This window comes from Paramisgurnus dabryanus, chromosome 15 (genome assembly GCF_030506205.2).
Source record: "Paramisgurnus dabryanus chromosome 15, PD_genome_1.1, whole genome shotgun sequence".
Taxonomy (NCBI): domain Eukaryota; kingdom Metazoa; phylum Chordata; class Actinopteri; order Cypriniformes; family Cobitidae; genus Paramisgurnus; species Paramisgurnus dabryanus.
In genome coordinates, this window is record NC_133351.1 from 34,689,015 (window position 1) to 34,701,478 (window position 12,464).

The 12,464-nt window shown below is 36.3% G+C and overlaps 1 protein-coding gene across 5 annotated transcripts in view; it reads right to left on the minus strand.

Annotated features, from left to right (window-relative positions):
* rapgef4a (Rap guanine nucleotide exchange factor 4a) overlaps positions 1-12,464 on the minus strand; it is a 49,586-nt gene that overhangs the window by 18,561 nt on the left and 18,561 nt on the right. For all 5 annotated transcript variants that reach the window (XR_010545474.1, XM_065293237.2, XM_065293236.2 and 2 more), the window contains 2 exons: positions 1,203-1,275; positions 445-509 (listed from right to left, as the gene is read on the minus strand). Coding sequence is in view for 4 of the 5 variants with exons in the window: in XM_065293237.2 (XP_065149309.1) it covers positions 445-509; positions 1,203-1,275 (138 nt within the window). In the remaining variant the exon portion in view is untranslated. The remainder of the gene's footprint in view (positions 1-444; positions 510-1,202; positions 1,276-12,464) is intronic.

Genomic DNA, 12,464 nt, shown 5'->3' on the forward strand with positions numbered 1-12,464 from the left:
GTGAGCCAAGTTTATCTGACAGCTTTAAACACTGTCTGGCAAGAGATATGCCAGTATGAAGTATTGAAAATGTGAAAAATAGCATTAATACATACTACTGCATGGGGCAGTCATAGCCTAATGGTTAGAAAGTTGGGTTTGTAACCTGAATGGTTGTTGGTTTGAGTCTCACTGATGGCAGATTTGTGACTGAGGTGCCCTAAAGAAAGGCATCTTTACCCCTTTTAGTTTACTTATGTGATTAACAGTGAGCGTTGTTTTTTCAGAGCCGGCTGAAAATACTTGATTTTTACTTTTTTTTATATTTACATAATACATGAAATACAGATTGCTGCGTCAAAAGCGCATTGGAAAAAAGGGGGGAAGCGAAACGGTCACGATTTTGCACGGTTTTAAACACACCTTTAAAAAACAGAAGTCTGCATTTTTTGTGTAAAATCAAACCTTTTTTAAGTGTTTGGATGAGGATCCTGAAGAATTGTTGCTCATAGTCTCCTTGTCTGGCATTCCTGTAGAAGAAAAACATAAAGATCATATTTTCTAAAATGAACATTAAAGGTAGAAAGAAAAAAAATACGGCATAATCGTAAAACATCAAAGATGATCAGATCCAGCAGAAGAAATATTCATGAAAGAGGATTAAATAAAGTGTATTATTATGCAGGGTATGTGTAATCTTGAGTAATGGCTCCTGAGGGACAACAGGAAGCCACGCAGGGTCATCACCAATCCATCAAAAGCTTTCTCTTCACCAGGAACCACAATCCTATCAGGCCCTGGAGTCTTACCTTAAATAAAACAACACATCCTCCTCTTCATGTACAGCACTGTGCCAAAGTCTTAGGCTTCATCTAAAAATGTTTTTTTTTTTGCATATTAATGCATAGAAACAAGATGTTCACAGGTTCTCTTGGATCTTTTGACAGAAGAAATGTGAAGTCCCTTATGGGGTCTTGGAAACATCCATACACAGATGCAAGAATATGCAACAAGCAAGTGCAAACGATATATTAAAGTTTTAGTGAAAAACAAAACTGTTATAGCAATTTTATAGCGGTTTATTTATTTTTTTGAACTTGACAACCTCTGGTTACTTTGTGTTTTTATTGTATGGGAAAGTGCAGTGTCGACATGTTTGATGAAAGAATGTCAAGCTTGGACTGACATGAGGGTGCTGACTATTGAGAGAGTTTTATACTCACTATCTGTGTTTGGACAACTCTCCATAACACCATAGGGAGGGACCAGAAGAGCAGCCATACACTGACGATAGTTCTGAAAAACACAAACACTTGCATATCATATATGGCACAAAACCTATCATAAACATAGTGGTCAAAGGAAGTTTCCTTTATATTGTTCACATTTTACGATAATAATAAAGTCATTAAAAATAAAATAACAAAAATGAAACTATGTTAATTATGTTATAAATCCAAAATAAATCAAAACTATGTTATGTTTTTACATTGTCAGTGTAACCACAGCTTTGTCAAGAATGTAAAAAGTCACTGATCTAACACACACTGAATGAAAACAAGAGCAGAGATAGGAAAAGAGAACAGAGACGTGGATCTTCAATTAACTGATAAACTTTACTGACGTAAAATACAACAAACTAAAGGAAACTATTTGCACCCCCCCAACAAAATTGTACAATTTTACATGCAATATTACATACACACACAAAAAAATTTATGTTATGTATAAATATCATGTGATCATTTAACACTCAAATCTTAAATGCATTACATTTAAAGGTGCAGTGTGTAAATTTTAGCGGCATCTAGTGGTGAGGTTGCAAATTGCAACCAACGGCTCATCCACAGCTGACTCCTCACTTTTGAAATGCATAGAGAAGCTACGGTAAATGCCACAGGACAAACATTTCCACATCAGAGGCAGCTTATTAAACAAAGTTTGTCCGTTAAGGGCTTCTGTAGAAACATGGTGACACAAAAAGGTGGCTTCCATGTAAGGGGAGCCGCAGTGTATGTAGATAAAAACGTATTATGCTAAGGTAATTTAAAGACAATTGTTCATTATTTGAAGTCTTTTGATAATATAGTTACGTATATTATATTGCATTTCTGTCAAAATATTCTTCTAAAAGTTACACACTGCACCTTTAACAAAGCAGTTTTTTGTGTATTATTAATGTTTTAGGAATTTTGGGGTTGTAAATGTTTTTTTTGTTTTGTGTGTGTATTTCTTACTTAACCAATTTTTGGGTTGCAAATCTTAATTTGGCATGGCAAGACTTGTGAAAAGTTAGTATTTCTAACATTTTGTATTAAAAAACATTAGGTTTAGGGTAAGGTTTAGGGTTAGGGTGGTAATTTATATAATTATTATAAGTTATACAACAATCTTATGGTATAAAAGATGTGTAAATGTTTTATGTTTTTTTTAGATGTAAAAACGTTTTTTTAAGTTGTGAACAAACCCTAAGCTTTTGGCATGTAAGTCACACTTTGTTTGTGCTACAGATACTTTTTATCTGGCTGATGAAAGAATGCGTAATAATCTGATAGATTTACACTAAAGAAATGAATCAAGTCATATCTAGAGACTTGCCCTGTGTCTCAATTCGTCCCCTAGCTCCCGTGGTGGTGAACCAGTACTATATCGTGTACACAGGTTTGGGCATTGGTAAGGACCCTATAGCTCACTTGACGTTGGGACACTGTTAACTTATTATTCTGTGACGTGGCTGCTTTAGCGATGTGTGATCATTCACAGCTGTTATTCATCAATAACTGGCAAAATCAACATCTCTCTGACTTCATTTTTAAACAGTACATTGTGTAAAACGCTGTCATTATTCTCTTACATATCCGTGCGTAGAATTGGAGGAATATAATTACATTTTGAATATAATTTCTTTTACAATTTTAAATAAATATTATCATTTTAAATATTGAGTAAATTGTGGTCACTTCATGTGTGTTTATATTTAAAACTAAAACAAATGTTTGTCTTTATAAAAGTTCTCTCGCATTTCATGAAGTTTATTGAGCTGGCTTTCGCGATATTTAGTTGGAGATCTTCAGAAAAGGTCACGTGATTTCCGGTAAGGGAACATAGGGACCATCGATGCTCACTGGGTTTTGCGTTGCATTGTGAGAATTCTGCTAGTTAGTCAGAATCAAGACGCAGTCTTAATGTCACGGCTATGTTTATGCAACCGGCCACTGGTTGAGACACAGCCTTGGCTTATATTGACTTGAGCCAGCCCAGCACTACCTAACAACCATGCCAAGGACCCTAGCAACCACCTTTTGTGTTGCAGTCCACAAACACATCAGATTAGGGAAGCAATATGAGAAGAAATCTGCAAATCTCTTTAGTCAGGTTTGACTCTGAATCAGAGAAGATTATACTGGATTAACCGGTCCAAACACAGCCCAGACGTCTAGGCCAGTTGACTTAACTTACATGATGGAATATCAGACATCTCACAAGGTTTTTTGGCAAAAACGACATGTAACTAAATTCAAGTTTATTAAACAACAAATGAAATAAACAACTTGAGTGTAGGATTTCAACTGTTGATATATTGTTTTCACGGAAACAATAACATCATAGTTTTCAAAAGTTTTGCTTTCAGGATCACAAAATGGCCCCTTAAATACCAAAACAAGACACATTCATTACATTATCTAACAGGTACCAATATGCACACAGTTTTTTTATTTTGTGATATTTATGTATTTGTTTCAGATTCCATTCTTTATTGCTATTTATTTACATTATGTTTCACTGTAAAATTGAAAATTACAGAGTAAAGGACCGTTTACATTATAACCATAACTGTAACTAAAAAATAAATAAAAATCCTTTATATTAAGGAGAATAGCAGAGTTCACACCACAACTATAACGATAAAGATACAATGAATGAACAAGTGGGATCACTTCCTTGGCGATTTTTTTTTTGTCAGATGAATGATAAACCATAGACAGCCAATCAAATCTATTTAAACTTGCACAGGCATTTGTAATTACAGTGGAGAAGCTCATTGCTGAGGTCTATGACATAAAATCACCTCAGGTATCCAGCGCTGAAGCAGCTGCTGTAAAATTGACTACGTAATCCCTTTTTCTACTACACTGACTAAGGGGTAAGATATTATTACACAAACTAGATTCACCGTTTAGAGTTATGCGAAATGCAGCATGATGAGGACCAGCTGTGTAACCCTTACAAAAAATAACCATGGTTTTACTACAGTTAAAACCAAAAAACCATGGTTACTGTAGTAAAACTATGGTAACCACAAAATAAAAAAGTTAAACCATGGCTAGTGTAGTAAAACCATGGTTTTGCTGAAAGTAATTAATACACCAAAAAAACATGGTTACCACCCCTTTACCACAATAAAACCATGGTTAATTCTCGTAAGGGAAATGCAACAAGAACATGGAATTAGCATAAAGTTGTGATGTCTGGTGATGTGAATTCTAGTTATCGTTATAGTTAGCATTATAATGTATATGGCCCTTTATAGGTTTTAAAAGGTCCTGCATAACAGGAAAAGCCCAAACACTGACAGTCATTAAATTCAAATAACAGATATTTAGAGACACAAACAATAAAGTTATACAGGGTTTCATATCTAGCACAGATATCAAACCCTTCATAGACAAACAGACAGATAATCAGACGGACAGACAAAAGTGCATTAAGTAAGGCATTTTGGCTATGCTGGGTTAGTGTCAAAGGAGACCTCTAGTGTATTTTAAATTGCTTTCAAACATCTGCTAATAATAGACACAAGAGAGATGAATGCCCCTTTCACATTAGACTGAAGAGAGTCCTGTTAGTCCAGCGAGGTCAGAGTCCATGACAGACATAAACTGATGGTCGATCCTTAAAGCGCATATTCAATATAAAATTGATTTATGGTCTAACCCACCTAACCAGATATTGAACAAAAGACAACAAACCAACCTCACACGTAACGCACTAATTTTTGAAACTCAAAAACACAGCATGGACACTATTGAAGCGGCATTCACACATATCTGTTTTTTTTAAGGGGAATGAACCCTCTAAAAAATGTGCTGTAGTTATGCAGCTGTTTGCTAGTAACTTACTGTAGATTTAAATTGATATGCTATTTACTGGCAACAAAGATAAATGAACATTAAACATAAAAAATAAAACCCTAAAATAACAGCATCATGCAAAGCATTCCTGCTTTGCATGAGTCTGTTATTTTATAGTGAGTTATTCTAAGATAAAGATGTGTTAATGTTTAATGTTCATTTAACTTTAAACAAACTTTCGGCATTTCAGTTAATAACATATCAATTTAAATCTACAGTAAGTAATACTGTCATTTCTACAAACATTTCTAACAATTTATGTCCTTGGGTCAGTTGGGGCTGAATGTTTTTGGTAAAGGGAGGTGTCATTAAATAAAGCTCAGTTTCTAATGACACACAGTCGAATCCATTAACCAGGACACCTGGGAGACTTAGCACAGCTTTTCTCTTTTGCAGATGTGGCCGTCTAATAATCTCCAGGGAATGAAGTGAGCATCTCTGATTGATGCACCCATAAATCACTTAAACCTATAACCTAATACATTGTGTCTATTTGGGGGGCCAATATACACTACTGGTTAGTTTAGGGCACTGGGGCCGGATTCACAAAACATTCTTAAGAAGAAAAATCTTCTTAACTGCCATTTTTATCTTAAATTCAAGCTTAAGAAAAAAGTTAAGAATATTTTGTATGCTCAAAAAAGCTTCTTAAGAAAGTTCTTATTTTTTTCCTTAAGTATGTTCTTAAGAAAAAACTTAAGAAGAATTCCAATTCTCGAAAAGTAAACTGTCTTAAATAACATTTTTAAGTTAGGATAACCTTACAGTAGTCTTAAATCTCAAAATGTAAGATGTTTTATAAGTTAATGTGATTGTTTTAAATGTGACATGTTGTATTTTGTAGTCTGAAATGGCAATTTAATCAGTTTATTTCACATAGATTAGTTTAAAGAGGAATTCCACACTCATATAATGAAGTTAAATGGCTTACTCAGTAATATGTCATGAAACACAAATAAGTATTAGTGATAATATTAGCAAACATTTAACTTCCTCCGTAATAGCCTACATTCATTGTGAAATGACTTAACAGCTAAAAGTCGCTCTAAGCGGGATGCGAACCGGTAATCGCTCCGTCATGTGAGTCGAGGGCTCCGAAACAGCGGGCACGCTTCACCCTCGCGTCCGTCTTTTGATGCGTGAGCGCGTGTTGCGGGAGACGAAGCCGTGGGCACGGAGAGTGAAGCACGCACACCCAGAGCGCTCGACCCGCATGACGGACCGATTGGGACATTATGGAATTATATTTACGCACCGCATCACCTTAATACTAGCTGGCCTCTGTTAAAACAGCGGATAACATCCTGTAGTAGTCTTAATGCATCACTCGTTTGTATCACGTTAATGATCGCAAGGTAGTCAAAAGATTAATGGATACGTGTATTGTTACCTCATTAGCAGAGTATCTTAATTCATATAAAAGCTTGTCATTTTATTCTTAAGAAAAAAATTTAGAACTTCTTAACTGAGATATCTCGTCAATTAAGAGAAAACGCTTCCCCGCCAATGACGAGATTTTCCGTCTTTCCGCAATACCGCAATTATCCACCAGGTGGCGCCCTTCCGCAACTTTGGGATCTCTATGAAAAGTCCGTCACAAAAATGGAATTATCTCAGCTTTTTGCTCAAAATGTGGTGTTTTTGCAGAAACCTACCCATATTCAAAAGCTGATTACAAAAGAACTACTGAAGGTAGGATGAATGTTTTTTTGTTTGAAAGCAGAGGCTTTGTTCTTTCATTTGGTATATTGTATGTTTATATATTTAAAGAAGAACATTTTCTGGAAGGCATTAAACTTTGGTGAAAATCATGAAAAACGCTGGCGCTGGCTGGCAACTTTTTTTTAAAACGCTGGCGGTGAAAAAGTTAAGAAATGTTTGAGAATTGCACTTAGGAACATTCTTACACACTTCTTATAATTTATCTTAAGAACTTTCTTATTTTTTGTCTTAAGAATGTTTTCGTGAATCCGGCCCCTGGTTCTCAAACTTTTCAGCATGCACCCTCCCCCCTTCAAAACAGACCATTACATAACACAACATCAAACTTACAATTTATATTTAACTTTATTTATGCTGTTGGTTAGTAGCCCTACACAGAGTTTATGATACATTAATGTATTTCATAAAATGTCATATCTCGCACCCTCAGTTTGAGAACCACTGGTTTAGGGTCACTTAAGACTGGACTCAAACTTTCCCATGACCTTCAAAACTTTTGATTTAAAAAATGTATGCATTAATGTTTATTTTAGACTTTTGTAGCCAGAAATATTATTGTGCCAAATATCTTCTTTACAAAACATTTTTTAGAGTGTACAGTGCATAATGGCTCTCAATTAATTTATTTCCCATGTGTTCAGCTCTAGTAAAACCAAAACAGACAGCCTTCATTGAATAACTGAGCCCCTCCTCTCAGTCATGTGTTTCATTTGATTTGATTTCTAAGGATTTGTCATTCTTTGTACATCAATCTTACTGCCCAAAGTTCTTCATCATTAGTAAAGATTAACCTCTAGAACAATTACAATTAATGAGGAGGAAAACCATCAGAATTGATCATCAAATTCATTTTGAATTATTATCTATTATTAGCACAGTAGCAGCACTCTGTCCTGTACTCAGAAAGTGGTGGACAAACTCAGATTTTTGAACTGATATTGGATATTTAGCAGTTGAGTAAAACCCAGTATGATACAGCTGAGAGCATCATCAAATTAGCTTAATATATAAGAGACAAACACACAAGGTTGAGGGCTTAAGTCCCAGTTAGGCACACAACTGAATGTCTGTTAGGATGTCTGTTTCAAACATTTAGAGTGTAACATTTCCGGCTGACGTCAGAGGTATTCAGACCAATCACAACGTACAGATTAGCTGGCCAATCACAGAGCTTTTCAAATCAATAAGTTTTGTACAAAATCTGTGCGTTTCAGGAAGACAGGATATCTGGAGCTACAAAAATGTATGGTATGTGGAAAATAATGTGTTTTTAACCATAAACCACGCAAACACATTGTATTATACCAAATAGTGCAGGTGACAGGAACTAAAAAAGGAAAAAAGGTTTAAAAAAGTTAGATAAACCAAAAGACTGAAATAAACAAATTGTTTATTCATAAATCTCTTGAGATAACTTAATTCAGTCATGTTATGTCTACATGAGGTAACTGAATAGAGTTTACATGTTAATTTCATGTTAAGGAAATGTTGAGTCAATGATGTGAAACCACTGTCCATGACTGAATTAGTATGCTCAGCCAATGAGCTATTTTTTAGTACATAAGTAAGATATTTTTAGATGTGTTAACTATACTTTTAAAAATAAAGGCCCTTAAAGAGTTTTTGACAGCAATCCCATTGAAGAATAATCAATTCTGGTTCCACAAAGAAACCTCTCGATCAAGACTTTTAAAAAAAGACACAGCAATATAACATGACACATTACACACAACCCACTGTGGCTTTAGTGGAGAGCTGTGATTGGAGGACGGATGACAGCCTAGAGGTGCTCAGTGTGCCTACAATACAATTACACACCCAGATACACACACACAAAACTAACACACACTCATAAAAATAAATGTAATCTGCTCATGGCTACTTACTTAAAGATGCACTGATGAAACAAATACAAATCACATTACACACGCACACACATTCTGTACATTCACACAACAGTGTCATACAGATGAGCACACATGTATATGCACAGTCATAGTAGATGTGCATTCATCCTGAAACGAGTAATGAAGCGTACAGAACATTCTCAGGGTGTGTGAATATCTCTTATATAACCATCCTTTACTCTTACACAAGATACTAGGGTTTGTAATGAAATCTCATGTTTGTAATCTATTCATATAGAGCTGACTTTAAAGCATCAGAAACATTTTCAACAGATTATTAAATCATTTCTCACTGAAATAAGCCATTGTGCAGGCTGTGGGTTTGTGTGAATTAGAGGGCTTCACGGACCAAAGACCATCTGTGTGATACATGCCAAAGCAAAGTTATTATAATATACAGACCCAAAAAAGAGTGTGCTATCACCATGACAACCAGAGCCTTCCTCCAGCTCACAGATAATTACAGATTAAATTTATTTGACTGAAGGAAGGTTTTCAGCATCAGTGATGACTGACTCTTCTTCAAAACTCTTCTGTTTACACCTTTGGTCAATCGGATCACAACGGGACGACGCTAAAGACAGGTGTAAAGAAGGTGTGAAACATTTTGAGCTTGTCCACGTTCGTCCACATTCAGAGGTAGTCGAAAATGCATTTAACCGGATTGTGGTGTAGACGCTCAAATTGAATGTGTTGGAGCAGCCACCACAAACCACCTTTTTGCCTACTCTCCATCTATTGATCTAATGTTTAATGTACCGACCACAATGTTTTTACATCAGACCTGACTTCTAGCGTGAACACATAGTGTACAGTAGGGCTGTGTATCGATTCAGATGTTCCAGATTGATTCGATTTCGATTCACATGCTATCAAATCGATTCTCAAGCTATCAAGTCGATTCTGCTCTCGGTTCCGATTCTCAGATCGATTTTTAGACTCAATTCTCGATTAGACTCAATGAATATAGATTTAATACAAATACTATATTTATAAAAAGAACAGTAAGTTTACAGGTGTGTAATTAATAAAAAGAAATTAAGAGCCACAAACCTGTATATTAAACTCTTTTATTTTAGGTACACTTGGGTACTTTAAAACAGAACCCATCTCTAATTTTCAAATGCATACAATCAGGGGCGATTCTAGGGTTAGAGCTTTAGGGGTGCTGAGCACCCAATGAGCTCCACTGCCACCACCCACTCTTTTTTCCTACAGAAACCAATAATATGTCAATTGTAAAATAACTATCATTTTAACATTGGTTCAACTAACTCCAAAATCCAGATTTTTTTGGAGACCTTTCAGGCATGAAAACGGGTCAGGGGTGAAAAAGATGAGAAGAAAATTACCCCTCTAGGATCTGGGAGCATGCTCCCCCTTAGAATTTTTTTAAAATTACATATTTTAAAGCATCAATCTGATGAGTTTTGAGATGCATTTTTTGCCAACCTTTTTATTTCTAATTAGTGGCGAGCTAGCACTTTTTTGCCATTATATTAAAGTATCAGGACAAAAGGTGGGCTACAGCAGCAGTGTGGGTATGGTTTTATGTGAATATACAGTGTGTCGTTTTAAGCCTTTGTCAAAATGACAAATCTCCTAATTCATAAAAATATGCCTACAACATATGGTAGGATGGTAGGTTTATTAATAATTTGTTAATTTGCAGCTTTTCTTTTAACAGTCCTTTAATTGAACCATTACCTTTACTATTATGTCTAAAACAAAACACTTGTGACTCCTGCACCAAGGGTTAAAAACGTTATCCCCTTCATATTAATCTACATGTGACAATCTAAAAAAATATTTACTGTCTAGTTTGATAGTCAGACAGTTAGTGATTTCACACATAACTTACCGGTACTTGTGGTATACAGTGATATGTAGTTTGTTTTCACTCTGTTCCAAACGCCATGTTTTCATGACGACTGACCAGAAAAGACGCACGTGACGTCATGTTTACATGACTCCCGATTGTTAAAATAAGTCTCAAATTAACGATAAATCATACAATAAACTTTAACAACGGAGACACACGTATGCAACTACCCACTGAGACGCACAAAACTGCATGCGTCTTGCGGAAGAACATTGTAACCGGCGCTACTTCTCTCCGTTTAAGGCTATATCCACACGAAGCCGGTGCATTCCCTATCCGATCATTTTTTTTCCTTGCTCTAAAAAAATAATCCGTAAACACGAAACCACTGAAACCGACTGAAAGCGGTGTAGTATATATGCCGGACCAGTATGGGGCGCTGTAATTCTGCCACAGATATACACTATACACGGAGAAGAAGACTTTGAGCATGCGCATAGCCAACGTATGGTGTTGTCCATTATCGCTTGTTGGTCACCACAATTGCATAGACGCAATAGATTTTGCTGTAATAAAGCTAGTAGGCTTTAGTAGCTTCTGTAGCACGAACACAATCACGTAATCCGCCGTTATTGTTGTTGCTGTTACGTGGGACGCTTCCGACACGTGATGTGATGACGTTTTCGCTTCACAAAATATACGGATTGGCTGTACAGACGAAACCGCAAGGGTGTCGGTTTCAGATTTATCCACTTTAGGACCAGGTTTCAAAAAATAGCGGTTTCACTCTCTGAAATCGCCGGATCCGTGTGGATGAAACGCCAATACGATAACAAATTTATGCGTATACAGTGATTCGCGTCTCCGTGTGGACAGCCCCTGAGTCTATGGACGAGTCACCCAGGTACTGTGCTATTCCGCAGCGCGCGGGTACCCGCCGGACTAAAATAATCCGAAAATAAACACTTATTATACGTGTACCATGGTGATTCAGTATAAGACAAAAACACGGCTTGAAAGATTGATTCGTGATGTACTCGCTCATTATAAACATAACGTAAGATTGTAAGATTTGAACAAAAAAAGTTGCATCACAACACTTTTACCTGATTCTCACTGTGCGCGTGTCTCGCGCTGAATGACGGTCGATGCAGGTACAGAGAAGTAAAAGAAGAGGATGACACCATTTGCTAAGCGGGGAGGTTTTCATTTTCTAACTTAACATATACATTTAAACTACAAACTACGGAGTATGTTTTGGACATTATTTAACCTTGTCAAAGACGAACGAACATTAGATTAAATACATTTCGTGCTCCAAGTTTTAGGGGTGCTGAGCTCAGTTTTAGGGGTGCTGAAGCACCCCTAAAAAGGGGCTAGCCTCGCCCATGCATACAATTATGTTAAATACAATATCATTTTGATGCAAGATGAAAAATTTATGCTGAAAAAGTCCGAAGAGTCGCATTCCTTGATCAAACAGGATCAGGTTATATCATTAAAAATTTTGAATCAACCACATAAAAAAAAGATTATCCTGTTTAAACTGGTGTGTATATATAGCCCTACGCTGCGCCTGAAACTGAATACTTCCAAGTAGTCAAAGTAGGGCTTTTCGCCTACTATAGTATGGAAGTAGGCGGTATTTAAAGGCGCAGTGCATGATCTCTGAAAGCCAATGTTGATATTTGAAATCACCTAAACAATCACGCCCCTACCCCAATAGAATCTGGACCTTCTTTTGATAGACCCACCCCACACATACGCAACCCAGGCAACAATGTCGGTTAGTAGACACGCCCCTTAATGCTGATTGGCTACTTGTGTGTTTTGGTACTCTTCCAGACTCCCTTTTCCAAAGTGTTTTTCAAAAACCATGCACCCTGCCTTTAAGGATTGTTC